A 16,442-nucleotide genomic window follows, 5' to 3' on the forward strand; every position below is an offset into this window, starting at 1 on the left:
TGACAATAGCTTTACAACAGAAAATGCTATGGCAATGAATTATACATCAAACGAAAGCTTATGATCTGTAGAACAGGCTAGGGGCAAAAGTAAATGTTACAGTTTTACAAGCTTTGAATTAAATGAATTAACGTCCCCAAAAATAGCTTCCGTAATTTGTTAAGGCTTCTTGTTTTGCGGTTCACATCATCTTCCCCCTTGACAAAAGAAAGTTATGTTATCACTGCCATTGACTGAGTGCATAAAGAAAACTGGATTGCGTTATGGTCGTGACCAATTGGGTTAACTGGAATAAACAAAAAAAAGCGGTTAGACACTAATTACAAACAGTAGCTAAGATATCATCATCGATATCTCCCCCCAGAAAAATATGCTCCTTTCTTGGGGTCCACTTGCATGGCATCAGGTCCTTTGCGTTTCCATCGTGATCTCCTATTAGGATGTTGTTGAAGTTTCACAGTCTTCCTAGTTGCTGAATTTCCTATGACGAAACTGTCCAAGAAAATTTCCCCCATTGAGCACGGCTTCTCGGCTTTCTGTGAAGGTGAGAATCGGGAACGACGATAGATTCTCCGCTTTGCCCCATGATGGCGATTACATTGAGTTCTGATCTTTCTCACAACTATTATGGGAGCAGCCCAGTTTGAGTGATTTACTGGCTGAATGACACCTAGTGCTTCAAAACTGTCAAGTTCATGATCAACGGCTGACAGAGCAGCATAATGTACTGGTCGTTTTGGTCTGAAAATGGGCTTTGCATTTTGTTTTAACGACAAGAAAACTTTGGTGAACTTACAACATCCCAGTTTGTTTTGGAATACACCTGCATGTTTTTGTCGAAGATGATTTCCATGGGATGTGGTCGACATTTTAGAGGAATAAGATGCATGAGATTTTGAGATATCACGACAGCATACTTTGTTTGACGAATTTGATGGGGAACCATTTTGTGAACATGTTCCATCGGAGTCATTTGATTTAACATCATTGTGAGAACACATTAAATCGGAGGTATTTGATTTGACATCATGATGAGAACACAATAAATCGGAGGTATTTGATTTGACATCATAATGAGAACACAATAAATCGGAGGTATTTGATTTGACATCATGATGAGAACACATTAAATCTGAGGAATGTGATTCAGAAATATTACGAGAACATGTTACATCAGAAGCATTTAGTTCATAGACATCAGGGGAACATAACACACCTGAGGCATTTGGTTTAGAATTATCATGAGAATTTTGGATAGAATCAGAGCAAGAATTATGAGAACATACTTCATTTAATAAACCATTTAAGACATCAATCTTCTCAATCCAGTCCAATCCCAATAGATCTAAATCATGCGGATTTGTTAGATAACAAACATCAGTAAATTTATGTCCCTTGAACTGCACGTTGCAGGTGACTTCTCCAGTTAGCTTCACTATGTCGCCTGAAGCATTTCGAGCAACATGCTCTGTTGGTCGGATGCGTGGGCACCCTAGCTTACGCCATGTGTTTTTGGAGATCAGTGTAATGTCGGAAGCAGTGTCCAACTGAAGACGAATAGGTTTTTCATTTACTAATAAGTTCACGTACTTCCGTTTACTTTGAAATCCCACTTTAAAAGTTGCAAATGTGCTTTTGACTTGACTCTGTGACTGTCGCTTCGCCTTTACGCCACGATGTTTGGACTGACGTTTATCTGAGGAGCAGTAACCTTCTTTATGACCAATGCGATGACATTGGCGGCATTTGTGGTTCTTAAATGGGCATAACTTCACAAAATGCCATGAGCCGCAGAACCAGCATGGTGATGGTGGTTTACTAGAAGGCCGCTGTGTGTTCGCCGTCTTTTGTTTGGAAGGTTTGGAAAATCTGCATGCATTTATTGAAGCAAGATTGGAAGTCTTTGCATTTTGCTGTACCATCGTGGTATCATGTTTAAGATTTAACAACCGTTGACACTCGGTTGTGACCATTTGCAGGGTCATGTTAGGCTCCTGCTCAATGCGCGATAGAATTCTGGTACGTATATCCATATCTTCCGGATTCTTTAATCCACAGATAAAAATCAGACATTTAAATTGATCTGCTGTAATTTCATTTATTCTAAAACGTTCGCATTCTTTATTTACTTGTCCAGCGTATGTAAGATAATCCTCAGATAAGGATTTAGATATTTGAAAGCACTGATAACGGATGCTGAATAATGAGGATTGTTCACCAAACATTTTGGACAAGGTTTGGACTGTCTCATTAAAAGATAAATCTCGCGGATTTTGTGGCAAAATGAAGTTCACATATTTGTTGTATTCAAGTGTTCCGAGTCTTCTCAAGAGTAAGCGAACTTTGGCTGCATCATCAAGGTTTGAGCATTCAACACGAATTGTGTCTTCAAAACGACGAAACCAGGAATCGAAAATAATACCAGAATCGGGATCATAATTGAATTCACAAATAGAATTTGCGATACTGTCATATTTATCTGACTGAGAATTTGATGATGAATGAAATGAGAGCTTCTGCATCAATGCATCTAAAAGCTTCATTTGGTTTGCATCATTCTGAGCTTGCTGGATTTGTAGAATGGTTTTAAGGTCGTCCAAAGAAACAGACATTTTGATTTGGATCAATCAATATTAAAAAGAAATCTCCGTCGCCAATTTTGTTACGTCCTTGAATCTTTCTACCCACTTTGTGCCGAGTATGACCTGTGTAATGTAGATTAAGACCTTGACCCGGTAGGCTGACTGGCTTAACCTTTGAGGCTAATATGCGTGAGTTCGAAGTGGGGGTAGAGAGACGAAAACTATTCTATCCCTGATTGGCTGGCAAGCACGCGAGAGAGAGAGAGAGAGAAGACAAAGACAGCTGGAACGCTAATCACTTTATTCCAACCCCGATCTAGCACTCGAATTCCCAATTCAGATTAGGGTGAAAGGTTACATGAATAAATAGATGAATAGGCTGACCACAACGTACAATAATTAGGAAAATACAATTATGTCCAAAACTGGGGGATCATAGTAGAAAATAGGGTACAAAAGATTACGTCTAAATGACAATAGCTTTACAACAGAAAATGCTATGGCAATGAATTATACATCAAACGAAAGCTTATGATCTGTAGAACAGGCTAGGGGCAAAAGTAAATGTTACAGTTTTACAAGCTTTGAATTAAATGAATTAACGCCCCCAAAAATAGCTTCCGTAATTTGTTAAGGCTTCTTGTTTTGCGGTTCACATCTGAATCCATTTATGATATAGCATGTAAGAGCTCGCACAATACTCTGTGGAAACTAACTAATTTATGTGTTTGTGTAACCTTTTTCCGGTTGCTGTTTATTTCCATAGTTAGGTATACGATATATCTACTCTATCATCTATTACTCGATAGGTACTCTGAGGTATACCAAACTCTGTCGGAATCGCCGTGTATAATCAGCAATATTACACACTATACCACGACCACAGGACCGTCTGTATTCTTGAAAACGAGCCGACGAACTCTCAAGGCGATTAGGTTGGCTAAAACCGAATTCGATCACATGATAGACTTAGGAGCCATCAAACAGCCCATCAGCATCTCCTTTGCATATGGTCCCTAAAAAAGACATCAACGACAGTTTTCCAAATGGTGACCGTCAGCGGTTGTATGAGAAAACTATTCCTTATCGTTACCTGTTGACTCACGTTCACGATTTCACAGCTGCCGTGAAAGGTATAACTGTTTTTTCCGAAAATCAACCTAGTTAAAGCGCATAACCCAATCGCCATTGCTACTGACGACATTCCTAAAACCGCTATCATCACCCCCATCGGACTCTACGAATTTTCGCTCGTGCCCTTCGGCCTAAATACTGCTTCACAAACTTTCCAGAGATTCACAGATGGGGTTATTCGTGGTCCCAACTTCGTACATGTGTACGTTGATGACTGCTTTATTGCAAATCCGGACAGCAAATCTCATCTCCAGTATGTGGATCCTGTCTTCAAACGACTACAAAAGCACGGCATTACTGTAGACACTCAGAAATGTCAAATCGGCACGGACTCAGTAGATTTCCTAGGACACACTAATAATGTTCAAGGCATCCGACCTCTGAAAAGCAATGTGGAAGTTATTATTGATCACCCAGAACCGACGAAAATCAAGCGACCATACATGTTCAACGGTCTAGCAAGTATTTAGCGATGGTTCTTACCAAATTGACCGTCTCTTATGAGACCTACAACCAACCATTTTCATGGAAATGCAAAATCCATCAATTTGGACGGCATCGCGAAAAAAGTATTCTTCATAGTTAAAGAAGTCATTGCCAAAGCAACGTTGCTCTCACACCAGGATGCCAAAGCACCCGTTAGTATCTCAGTAGACCCATCCGACTGGGTTAACTACAACTGACAAAGTTTGGCATTGGTTACCGAACACCGAATCGATCTATAACACTTACGGGAGGGAACTCCTAGCTATGTATTGTTCTGTACGACACTTTCAACACTCTGTTCGCCCATCAAAAGCCTCTTACCTTCTCTTTGGGTTCATTTTCAAACAAGTAATCCCATCGAGAGTCTCGACTACTGATCTACATTTCTCATTTTACTTCCCATATACAGCAAATTTCTTGGACAAAGAATTTAATAGCAGACGCCTTGTCTCGCATAACTTCCTTGAACAGTCTCCAAGGGATCGACCTTCTTAAACTCGCTAAGCTTCAAAAAGAAGACACTTATGTTCAGCACGAGCTATCTTCAACAACCCTGAAATTGCGTACTAAACAGATGGGTGCAGGTAAGGTAACTTTACTATGCGACACATCTGCAGGTATGGATCGTCTAATCGTGCCTAAATATTATCGACGTAACGTCTCCAATATGTTGTACAAACTTTCTCATCCAGGTGTTCGTATATGCATCATGCTCATAGCAGAACGCTTTTGCTGATATGGTATGAATAAAGATGTGAGGGACTAGGTAAGCTCTCGTGTAAGCTGTTCGAGATATAAGGTAAACAGACACAACAAATGTCCCTTAAGCTCATTCAAAACTCCCGACGCTCGTTTTGACCATGTTCATGTGGATTTGGTAGGACCCTTACCAGATTCAAATGGATACTCTAGTCTTTTACCCTGCGTTGACCGTTTCACTCGATGATCAGCTGATGTTTTCATTCAACCTACCCTACGATATAGTACACATGCCTTTGTATGTAACGACTCACTTCGGTGACCTTTCAGAGGGTTAATTCCTCTATATTTGACTCCAATAAAAAAATAATATCCCGTTAACTGAAAATTTAATTCAGGCTAAATCTCCTAGTAGCATCATGGATTTACTGGAGATTATTCAAAAGCCTGAACACCAGAATATAGATATAGTTTACTGTTAAACATTGCTCAAGTACGCAAGCGTACAGAGAGCAAGCACACAGGAAAACAAGTGAGTATGTGCGTATGTCAGTGAGTTTTAGGAATGCATATGTATTTATGAGTGTTAGTGGATTGTGGATACCTCATTGATTGTCATTTACTTGCAATCAATGAGAGAATAGACTAGGGATTGATGTGGAGACACACACTCAATCAAACTTACACTGAAATTACATAGTGGATTAAAAGTCTAAACTGTAGCAAGCCTATAAATAATACAATAGTTGAATGGGCTCGCCACAACCTCTCGAAATGGCATACCACGGACTCTCCAAATTCTTTGAGCGTAAACCTAAGTACTGTACAATCGAAAAGAACAAAGCTAATGATAACATCAGCATCGATCGTCTCAAAGCTGCGTATTTAGAAGGAAAACCTGTTCATATCCATTTTCCTTTGATACAAACGAAAGACACGAGTCTCACAGTTAAGACACCTCACCCAATAATCTACAATAACTATGACACACTGGCGGTATCTGATAACGGATTCAAAACAACGAGTTCTGGAAGAAGAGTAAGGTTCCAAGAACACCTAAACTACTTACCACTTTGTTTCGTCCCGATTTTTCTTTGTATTATTTCAAAAAAGCAAAATACAGAAGAACAGTTTTAATATGCTTTAATATGTATTTATTCCAAAAACTCAGTTTTTGTTACCAACATGGTCGCTTATATGTGCATACTTTTACTTTTTAAAAACCCCAAAAAACATCCTGAAAAAACCCTCTTTTTCATGCTGTTGCGTGTTTATGAAACGCGTGCATATAAGTTTGTTTTCTTTTTTCTCCCACTTTGTGTAATTCGACATACACTTACACATCCTTTCGTTTTCCATTCAAGGATGACCAGAAAAGGCGGAAAAGAGGAATCGAAATATTCATTGTACCTGTTTTTCATTACTAAATTGTACCACCCTTATAGTGAGGAAAGACGATCAGATACTGCTAAACAAAGCAGGCTATCAGAAGAGTGTTTACCAACAACAAACTCACTGGATCTGAAGTGTAATTAAAATAACTCAAAGTGTCATTGAATAAAAAAAGAGAATTCAGCGAAGAAAATTTTTCTTTTCGACGAAATCATTTACCTAAGCTGTACATTCGTATATATAGTTGTACGGAAAATATGTCTACAGGAGGTAAGATCGCACTATAAATTGATTCGACAATAAATAACAAATGGGGTTACGTACTAATCAAGGGGTAGGGATGAAAATAATTTATGGGTTAGATAGTCCAATTGACAGATATGAAGAAAAGCGACAAACACATAGGTCATAATAATAGATTGAATAATAATCAAGAATACTTGTATAAGGTTATAATACTAATAACTGATTAGAGTCTAAAATGTGAAGCAGTAATTTAAAAACAAGAAACCAATAATAACCAAATAAAAGTACAGAAAAGAACAACAACCAGAAACATACCCATTAAGGGAATTAGGGCCAAGGAAGGGTGAGAGGTTGGAAAAATCGTTTCTGCACTCAAAGTTCAGGATTGAGTTCGTGGACTGCCAATGCTTCAACAATGCATAAAATATTGCTTCGATCACCTTTCGATCCGGTTCCTTTGACTTTGTAGATTACTTTAAAAGAGGAGTCTTTTGGAGCAATGTGTCCACAGTTAATTAAATGCTCTCGTATCTAGTTAGTTATCTTTTTACATTCTCCTCTTAAGAGCCAAGCTGGGTAGTGTTCGGACATGCGTTTGGAAAGTGAGCACTTCGTGAGGCCTAGGTAGGTTTTGGTAGGCCACGTCTTAGGGTCATCACTACCCCATTAGAGGGGAGTGACCTTTAGCGGTAAATAAATCCCCAAAATCAGTACCTCTGTAAGTCTACGACATTTGATGCTGACCACATTAGTATGAATGGACTCAACTAGCTGGAGGTGCTTGGTCACGTATCCGCACCAAATCACGAGTGGAAATACTGTGCTCAACTTCTCCTACAACCTCTAGCCAGATAAGATAAGTCACTTCTCGATATGTCGATAGCTTATCAACTACATCTTCGAACCTCTTCACTTCCAATTTCACTGTGTTGGTACGTTTCAATTATGAAAGGTGTGACTGGTTAATGTGTTGTCAAACCTCAAATACTTGTGATATCTTCAAAACCAATTCACAGTCCGAATCAGTGAGTTATGGGACTCTCTACATGAAGTCATAGTGGCGGTACCATCTTCTGAGTCTTCCTAAAGAAGGCTCAAATGTAACTTTAGTCATGTAGGTAATAAGAGGGACAACTTTGGATGTTATTCCTTGACCACTCTTACTCTCAAATCAATTGTTTTTCCTTCAGTTTCCAGGAGGAATGCAACATGAACCATGTATTTCCACTATCAAATTGTTCTTTTAATACCCAGACACAAGTTTCAAGGAACAGACAATTCGCCTAATTTTCTAAGCTAGGTTGAAACTGAATTTTATAATTTGCATTGTTCAGCGGGAAGACGATCTCTTCAAGGCCACGTTGCTGTATTCTCTTCACGTGGTGATTACTAATTTCACGTGCTAGGTTTTGGATATTACAGGATGGTCAAGAAATGCCTAAGTAAGTTATAGTTATTAGTATTACTCTGCCTGTAGAAAACAAGAGTAAGCGCGTAACCTGTCACAAGCGATACAAAATTATCAAGAAGGTAAATTCATAGATGTTTGTTCAAATACTGGTTAGGTTAAAGAGCATCACCGCAAGTTACGTAAGGAAGCTAAGAAGAACTTAAACCGACACCGTAGGTTTGATTTTTATTTTCTAATGAATTCAGGAAAGGATCCTGGTGTCCCTAACATTCTACCCTTCAAAGAAAGTTTTCTGAAGGATGTTGCCGAAGCAAAAATGAAGGTAATGTATACTATCTTTAATGAATGTTTTAGCTAGAAGAAGCAAGACTTAAAAATATAGAGTATTCGCAAACTTATAAGTCTCAGAAACATGAAGATGTGGCTCATTCTATAGTTCAGCACGATGTTAAAGATGTTATAAACCAGTCTGACGTTATATTGGAAGTATTGGATGCACGAGATCCAATGGGTACACGCTGTCCAGAGATAGAAGAAATTGTTCTTGGGGAGAATAAACGTTTGGTCCTGCTCATCAATAAGATTGGTAAGTGTTATCTAGGTAACCGTTTTAGACCTTGTTCCGCGATCCAATCTCGAGGCTTGGGTAAATTATCTACGCAAAACTCACACGGTCATAACATTCAAGGCAAATACGCAACGTCAGAGTAACCATCTGTCATATGGAAAACCATACCTTCTCAAAGATGGAAAAATGTAAGTATTCAAAGTTTTAATTCGTTCAGGCCAACTAAAGGGTTCGGAACTTCTGAATTATTGTCTTTGCTTGCAAACTACTCCCGTGATCCAAGCTCCAGTCTATCTAACACTAACGCTCGTCTTAGCTTGACTGTTGGTGTTGTCGGCCTTCCGAATACTGGCAAAAGCGCACTCATAAATACACTTAAAAGGCAAAAGGTGTGCATCAGCGGTAATGTTCCTGGTCTAACACGGTAGTTGTTGGTATTTCTTTGATTATGGATTTAGTCAGTCTCAGCGTGTACGGATTGACAAAAACCTATTTCTTCTCGATACTCCGGGTACCTTGGTTTCAAAGTCATCTGATGCTTCAGATCTTGTGTTAAAAAACTGCGTAAAAGTACGTGACACTATTAGTTTTCTTGCCAAAATTTCGTTTTTGGAATGTTGTTTTACATTAACTAGTCATGACCAATGTATACAAATGTGGGTCAGACCAGGTGACTATACTATTCAACAGGACGAGATGAAATTACAAATCGCAGTCGATATAGTGCTTGTATCAATTATTGTGGAAAAGATTAAGACCTGAGAATATGATCCATTTATTTACAATTATCACTGCTTATTCATTTGAACTTTTATTTATTTGACGTTTAGTTTTTATGTAGAATATTTTGACAAGTATGTGTGATCAGATTGTTCGAAATGTATGGCCTAAATAAATTGCACTTCTCAGTTCAACTCCATTTTCTCGTTATTCTACTTAGCTTTTGTCACAATCATTTCAGCGGGTTGAGATTCAGTCTCATTAATCGATTTGCCATGGTTGCCTAATACCTTACACCTCAACATTGGCCACTTAGTTGTTCCACCATTCCTATTGAAATGACTGAATGTAGTTACCATTTTGTGTTTATGCCGCGGTTCATCATTTCAGACGATGTCTCCCTATACTGAAAGTATGTGCTTACTAAAAACTGACGATCTTCCGGGTATAGTTACACCGAAAAACCATCACTATTCATTCGTTGGACCGGAACATCAAATTACCTACCAGTTCTCCAGGATAGCAGCTTACCTATTTAAGGGTTAGAATCAACAACTACGGTACTGCATCTAAGCCCTTGGTTTTCTAAAGAAGGTTAGAGTTTCCTGTAAAACTCATTTTTATCACATTTGAGCTGGAGTCAGTGGGAGTATAAGTAGAAACAAAAAATAAGCAACGGCGTCATTTTACAATGCTAGCTACTGACAAACCTGCAATGGACATGATAAGGACATCGGAAAGTAATTTTCCACCAAATTTAGATCTGGTGTCCACACATGGAAACATAATTCTATTCATTACATTAAGATAACAGTTTTTATTGGATTTTATATGTCAACGTTAGACTATACATAATAAACAGCGTTTCATTCTGGTGGGATATTTTCAACAAGATTAGTTTCATAACCGTCTGTACTTTTTGTTATCCACAATACAGGTTTTGAAATCAATTTTTAGAAGTAAAGAGATAGTGTTTACCACTTCATATTTGTGAAATCACTTAGGATGCTAGCTTGTCACCAGTTGTTCCGTTGTGGTTAGCATTATCAATACGTTTTATTAGCAGCTAATAATTTTTTAACTGTTTTTTAAACTTTTTAACAGCCAGAAATGCTCTCTGATCCTGTTCCAGCTGTTGAAGCCATATTGCGTCGTTGTTCACAAGCGCAATTGGTTTCTAAGTATAAGATTGAAGAGTACAATAATGTTTCAGAGTTCCTAGTTAAGTTAGCACACCGTTTGGGTCGAATGAAAAAGGGTGGTATTCCAGACACCACCATGGCAGCGCGTTCTGTAATTAATGATTGGATTATGTAAGTAACTTGTTACTGTGACATTCTTTTTAGTGGAAAAATCACTTACTACACGGAGCCTCCATATACTAATACTGTGAAAGAAAATCTCGATTTATCTTTAGAAGGTAAGTTAATATTTCCTACAAAGCAGTGTAAATTTCCCAACATAAAAATCATTCATTCCTAAGCGTTCCTAAAATTCACCGTCGTCGTTTATTTTTTAAAGCAGCTTTCGTATGAAAAAATTTTTCGAGTTTAGAAATATAATTTTCTTAAAAGTGATGCGATGCCCATCTCTGCCGCAAATTGGTACGTTCGTGCTCTGTAGTGATCATTTGTGACTTTGACTTTAATACTGGATTTAACTACTTATATCCTCTTCTTTTCCCTACCCTACTTACTTATACCTGTTACCCCTTGAGGGATCATAGGTCACCGACCAAGATTTCTCAGCAACTATGTCTTCACTCACCTTTCCAGTTGTTTTCATTGCCCCATCATCTTTTATGTCTGCTTCCCGATCCGGCAAGCATGTGTCCATAGCTCTCATCTTTTCCTTTGGCTTCCAGACTCCAGTTTAGCACTGGCTTATGATTTTCACATCTGTTTCCTATCTGCCTCCACATCTTTTCTTAACTTCCCCTTCATGTGGAAGCTGATTTGTTATCTAATATATTATGTTGTTGCTGATGATATCCGGCCAACGGACACTAAGTATCTTGCATAGACAATTGTTCACAAGTAGCTGTACCATTTTGATGATGGTTGTAGTAGTCCTCCATGTTTCAGCTCCGTACAATGGGACCGTTTTGATGTTTGCATTGAAAATTCAGACTTTGATGTCCGTTGACAGACAGTTGTTTTGAGTTTCAGATGTTCTCCAGTTGTAAGAATGCCGTTCTTGTTTTGCCAATTCTCGGCTTCACATCTTCATCACATCCTCCTTGTTCATCGATTATACTGTCCAGAGTATATAAAAGTTTCCATATTTTCTCTATCAAGTCAGTCAGTCAGTCAGCGACAACGTAGGACCAGGCACATATATGCATCGGTCCAAGTTGCCATACCTCGTTAGCACAACAAGATGAACACCGGATTCATAGAAGTAATTAATTTAGTGGTGGCAGTATATAAAGAAAGGTTGTATATAACGATATATTATTGGAAGGAAAAAGTTATGAAGCAATTTTAATCTCAAGGTTTAAGGGAAGATAAAGAGTGTATACACCTACGCCATTGTGATCGATTCTGAGCCATGTCACCCAGAGTCTTCAACCATTGGTTACGATAGTCACGTGGACTCCAACCAGGTAGTCTGCATCTACCAACATGGCTCAGACTAGAAGTTAGTGACTTCAAACACTGATGCCATGTTTTGGTTTGGCCGCCCCTAACTCTATCATGTGTGATTGTGTTGGTGTTCTCTGAGTTGTATTCCAGGATCATGGTTTTTTCCATTGTGTATATTAAAATCTATTGCTGCAGAGGCTGTTGATACATTGGCTATATTCACCTACATTTGCTGCTGTGTATGGGGTCGGAGGGTAAGTTATCTGTGAAGTTCAAATAATCTAGCTGCATCCAAGCTATCTATTGTATTCCGCGCTTCCCTTGAGACATGGTGGTCTTGATAATCCAGTCAACCATCAGAAGAAAGAGAAAGGGCGAGAGTAAACAGCCTTTTCTGAATCCTATACTCGCTGGGAATGTATCTGTGAGCTGCCCTGTATGCACAACTTTGCAGTGTAACCCGTCGTATGAATCCCGTATTTTATTGATGATCCAGGTACAACGAAGTGTTGAAGAAGGCTTCATAAGGTTCTCCTATCCACACTGTCAAACGCTTTCCCATAATCAGGGAAGTTCAAGTATGGTGACGAGTTCCATTCAATTGATTGTTCAACAATGATCTGTAATGTTGCGATTAGGTTGGTACGCTTAATACGAAGTTACCAAAGTATATCATTTTTATATTGGACCAGCGTGTTTAAACACCTCATCTGTGTTTCTAAGTTATCCAGCTTTTTATTAAAACAGACAACAACACATCCGTGCACAAATATGCGTTGGCCCAAGTTTCTGTACCGCATTAACACGACAAGAGATAAAAATAATAACGCAATAAAAATTCTAATACGAAAAACAAAAAAAAGTTTTCATGAAAGAATATTGAGATTCAAGATCGATTGGAAGATAAAGAACGAATGCATCCACATCATCGCGAATGATTCTGAGTCATGTTGCCCAGTCTTAAACAACTAATAGCCGTTGTTACACGGACCCCAACCAGTGAATCTGAGTCAAATCAACAATTAGTGTTTTCATAGACTGATACCATTTCCTAATTTAGCCGCCCCTGGCTTTTTTCCAAACTACTACTATTCCATTAAATATCGCCCGTCAAGGTAGGTTGTGGTCAGCCATTATTGACACATGTCCTAACCACCTCAGTTGATGATTCACCATTTCATCAACGGATTTGCCACACCTTCCAAATATCATGCCTAACCTTAAAGTTGCTCACTCGGCCATTCCGCACGACCCAAATAATGTTTCTATTAAAGACTAGGTATTAACATATAGCCAGCTATTAAGTCATTGTTAAGGACACTTCTCATCTACCAAAGAAAAATGCACCGACTCCAATTTTTTAGGGTGTATTGTGCAAAGCAGTTAGCTTATCATGATTCCTCTAAGTTTCCTAATTGTATTTACAAGTTTGTGAGACATGAGTTTTGAGTTTTTAAATGTTTTTTACTTCGTATTTTTCAGACCATGCAATGGATATCTCTGAATTTCCGACAAACTAATAGATGTAAATGTTTAGAAGTGTAAATATAACATTAATTTAATGTATTTTGCTTTGACTGGTAAAGATTGATTTTCAATTAAAGTTGTTAAATGATAGATAATCGCTGCAATCCTGGGCAAAGTGCAGTTATATTCGTTTCCACATGGTCCACTTTTTTTATTATGTGATTAGATTTCTTTCATTATTAGCTTCATTTTAGGAGACTGTTGCCAACAATTATTATATAAGGTTAACTGGTGGAGGATTCTGGTGTATTTCAGTTGTGATTTTCATCCAACTGCGACTAGTTCATGATGCAAGTTACCTTTGGAAGTCATTACTCAGTCAGTCACAGCGTAGAACTTCGTACGTACGTACATCAGTTCGAGTTGCCATACCACGTTAACACAGAGATGAAGTTGTCGATTCAAATCCCATAGTGGTAGAAGTAATAAGAGTATAAACATTATGTGAAAGATTAGGGTTTGAAGATGTTATTCAAGGAGTATAATACAGTGAGATGAATTTGAAAAGAGGAAAAGAAAGGGACATGAAGAATTCAGAAGATTAGGATTTAGGAGAACACAGAGTGAATGCACCTACGCTATTGCAAACGATTTTGAGCCATGTCATTCAAGGTCTCTAACCATCGATTGCTATCATCTCGCGAATCCCAACCAGATAGTCTACATCTACTAACATGGCTCAGTCCACTTAACAGTGACTTCATGGAATTGTGCCACGTTTTGGTCTGGCCGCCCCTAGCTTTCTTCCAACCTACTCCTACACCATAAAGCATTGCACGTCGGGGCAGTCGGTGGTTGGGCATACGTAACACGTGTCGCAGCCATCTCAACTGATGAAGTTTCACTACTTCATCAATTGATTTGCCATCATTACCCAATATCCGTTTCCTAATAACTGCATTATTTGCAGCTAGATATGAATAATTGATGTGATTCTAGCGATGGTAACTTCAGCAGATAAATGAGTTAAGCTCGTGAATTCTGAAACCCTAGTAATTTTGAAGTGCGATTTTACATATTCGAATGCATTTGGGTTATATTGTGTGTATATGAACCAGTATTACGAGTTGGTTCCTAAAACTGAAGTCAGTGTGCATCTCGACATAAAATGAAACTAACGTTATAGACCATATTATCGGTATCGAAATTTAACTAAATCCTTATATTTCTAAAGCCATCGTCGGTTGTTTTTTAGATATTAGAAATTATTATTCTTAATGATTTTGCTTTTGTATCCCATCTCGACTGTACCAGTTATGGTACCTTAAGATTATACTGTTTTAAAGGTCGACTAGATAAGGGATAAACAAGTATACCATTAGTAATTTAAATAAATAATTATTATATATACAATCGCTAGTAAGGTTTTATAAACAACTGCATTTCCAAAGCTTTTCTACAACCTGTATAATAAGATACTTGAACTGTTTCGTAGTTGGTGATAAAAGTAAACCTCTGGGCCTAGGTTTCTTGCTCATTGTAATTCGTCAGCGTGGCGTACCTACAGTCTTAGGGTGTGGTATTCCTTTCGGGATTCAAATCTTCGTCGTATAGCTTCACAGCTATTTGGGCCGCGACAGACTTCCAGGACTGAGATATTTATAACTAACTGATAACTGTTTAGTGATCAGTGTCACGTTAATCCAATTTTTTCTGCCAATAACATTCTACTGGCTGAGTTACAATAGGAACTTGATCAAAACGGGTGTTAAAAAACTGGGAAGGAAATAGTAGTGACGTAGCATCTTGGTAATATGTGGAAAAACACTGAATTAACATCCGTCTGCCTGCTGTGCTTAGTGATTTACGCGGTTCGTTAGGATGTGTCTAACACTATAAATTTTTTAATGTAACTACAGCCAGAAAACCATTAGAAACCATAGACTGAACGGTTGTACTGTCTATAGGGCCATTGGTATTGATCGCGTACGTGGTTCAGTCACTACATCCGGAAATTTACCCTCAAGCATTTGACGATTGTTCTGTTTTTAGGGCACGTACGTCCTACACTGAGATGAAGCGGCTTTTCGCTTTCCAAGTTTAGTCCATGATAAATGCTTTTAAGAAAATATGTAGTTTGTTGCTTCTTTGAAAACCATGATAAACATCTCTACTTTTATGCAGAAAAGTCCCCGAATGCCCTGGTACGGCTGAGAGTGGGGAGAGTCCGCTCTCCCTCTCCAAATGCTCTCACATGGCCGCGCGTATATAGCTCCTGCCAGAGAAGTCCTACTCACTGCCTTCTCGTGGTATTACTGTTGTTTACGAAATTGAGAGGACGAAAAGCGAATACCCGGAGTTTTAACCGGGTCGGTGGACACGGCGAGTCCACCTAGGGGAGTTGGAAAATTCTGATTCCAAACCAATGGTGCACATGGGCTCCAGTATCCTGAAGGAACAAATGGCGAATGAACCAGTTATTGGTCACCTGGCTACCATGGAACTGCATCTCCTCACGATGCTCCACTGCCTTGTGGGTTAGACCTCTAGGTCAAAGGCTCGGGGTGTGGCCCCTTAAGGAAACCACCTGCTTCGGTTTGGACACCCGAGCAGTATCACAGCCCTCTCGCAAATAAAAAAAAATGAAACATCCAACTGACAATTATATTCTCGTCCATACTAGGAACAAATCAATTTGCATTATTACTGTTATTATTATTTACCATATCGCTAACTCACCCCCTTTTATCCCCAATTTGTGTAACCTTACTTTTCAACTTCTGCAGCAGCTCGCTCTTGGTGGAAAATCTGTCCTATCTAAACGATCCCCATTCACTGTCTGGTTGAAAGTGAATGCTTCCACCGATTATGAATACTGAAGCAGTCTTTCTGAAACCACGTACGCCGTTCAAGCTGGCTTCCTTCAACGTTCGCACACTAATACAGATCAGACAACAGATAGGGCTGGCTATGTCTTTGGAAGGTCTTAATGTTGACGTTTGTTGTCTATCCGAGACCCGTATTCAAGACTCTAGTGAAGTACTACAAACCCGACTTGTTGGTCGAAGGACAGATAACGGGGACCGTTTGCTGCAACTGTGCACAGACCACAACCTGTTTCTGGCCAGCACTAAATTCCGGCACAGTCATCG

At 38.8% G+C, this 16,442-nt stretch overlaps 1 protein-coding gene across 1 annotated transcript; it reads left to right on the plus strand.

The window, feature by feature from the left end:
• Positions 1-7,962: 7,962 nt before the first annotated feature.
• Positions 7,963-13,343, plus strand: Smp_021070 (putative gtp-binding protein-animal; the record flags this gene model as incomplete). The annotated part of the gene is made up of 11 exons (XM_018796338.1): positions 7,963-7,981; positions 8,017-8,069; positions 8,105-8,162; positions 8,196-8,272; positions 8,305-8,536; positions 8,565-8,706; positions 8,736-8,942; positions 8,977-9,088; positions 10,343-10,551; positions 10,585-10,658; positions 13,306-13,343. The coding sequence occupies 11 exons, from the start codon at positions 7,963-7,965 to the stop codon at positions 13,341-13,343; spliced, it is 1,221 nt and encodes a 406-aa protein (XP_018650561.1).
• Positions 13,344-16,442: the final 3,099 nt, after the last annotated feature.

Source organism: Schistosoma mansoni, chromosome 2 (genome assembly GCF_000237925.1).
Source record: "Schistosoma mansoni strain Puerto Rico chromosome 2, complete genome".
Classification (NCBI taxonomy): domain Eukaryota; kingdom Metazoa; phylum Platyhelminthes; class Trematoda; order Strigeidida; family Schistosomatidae; genus Schistosoma; species Schistosoma mansoni.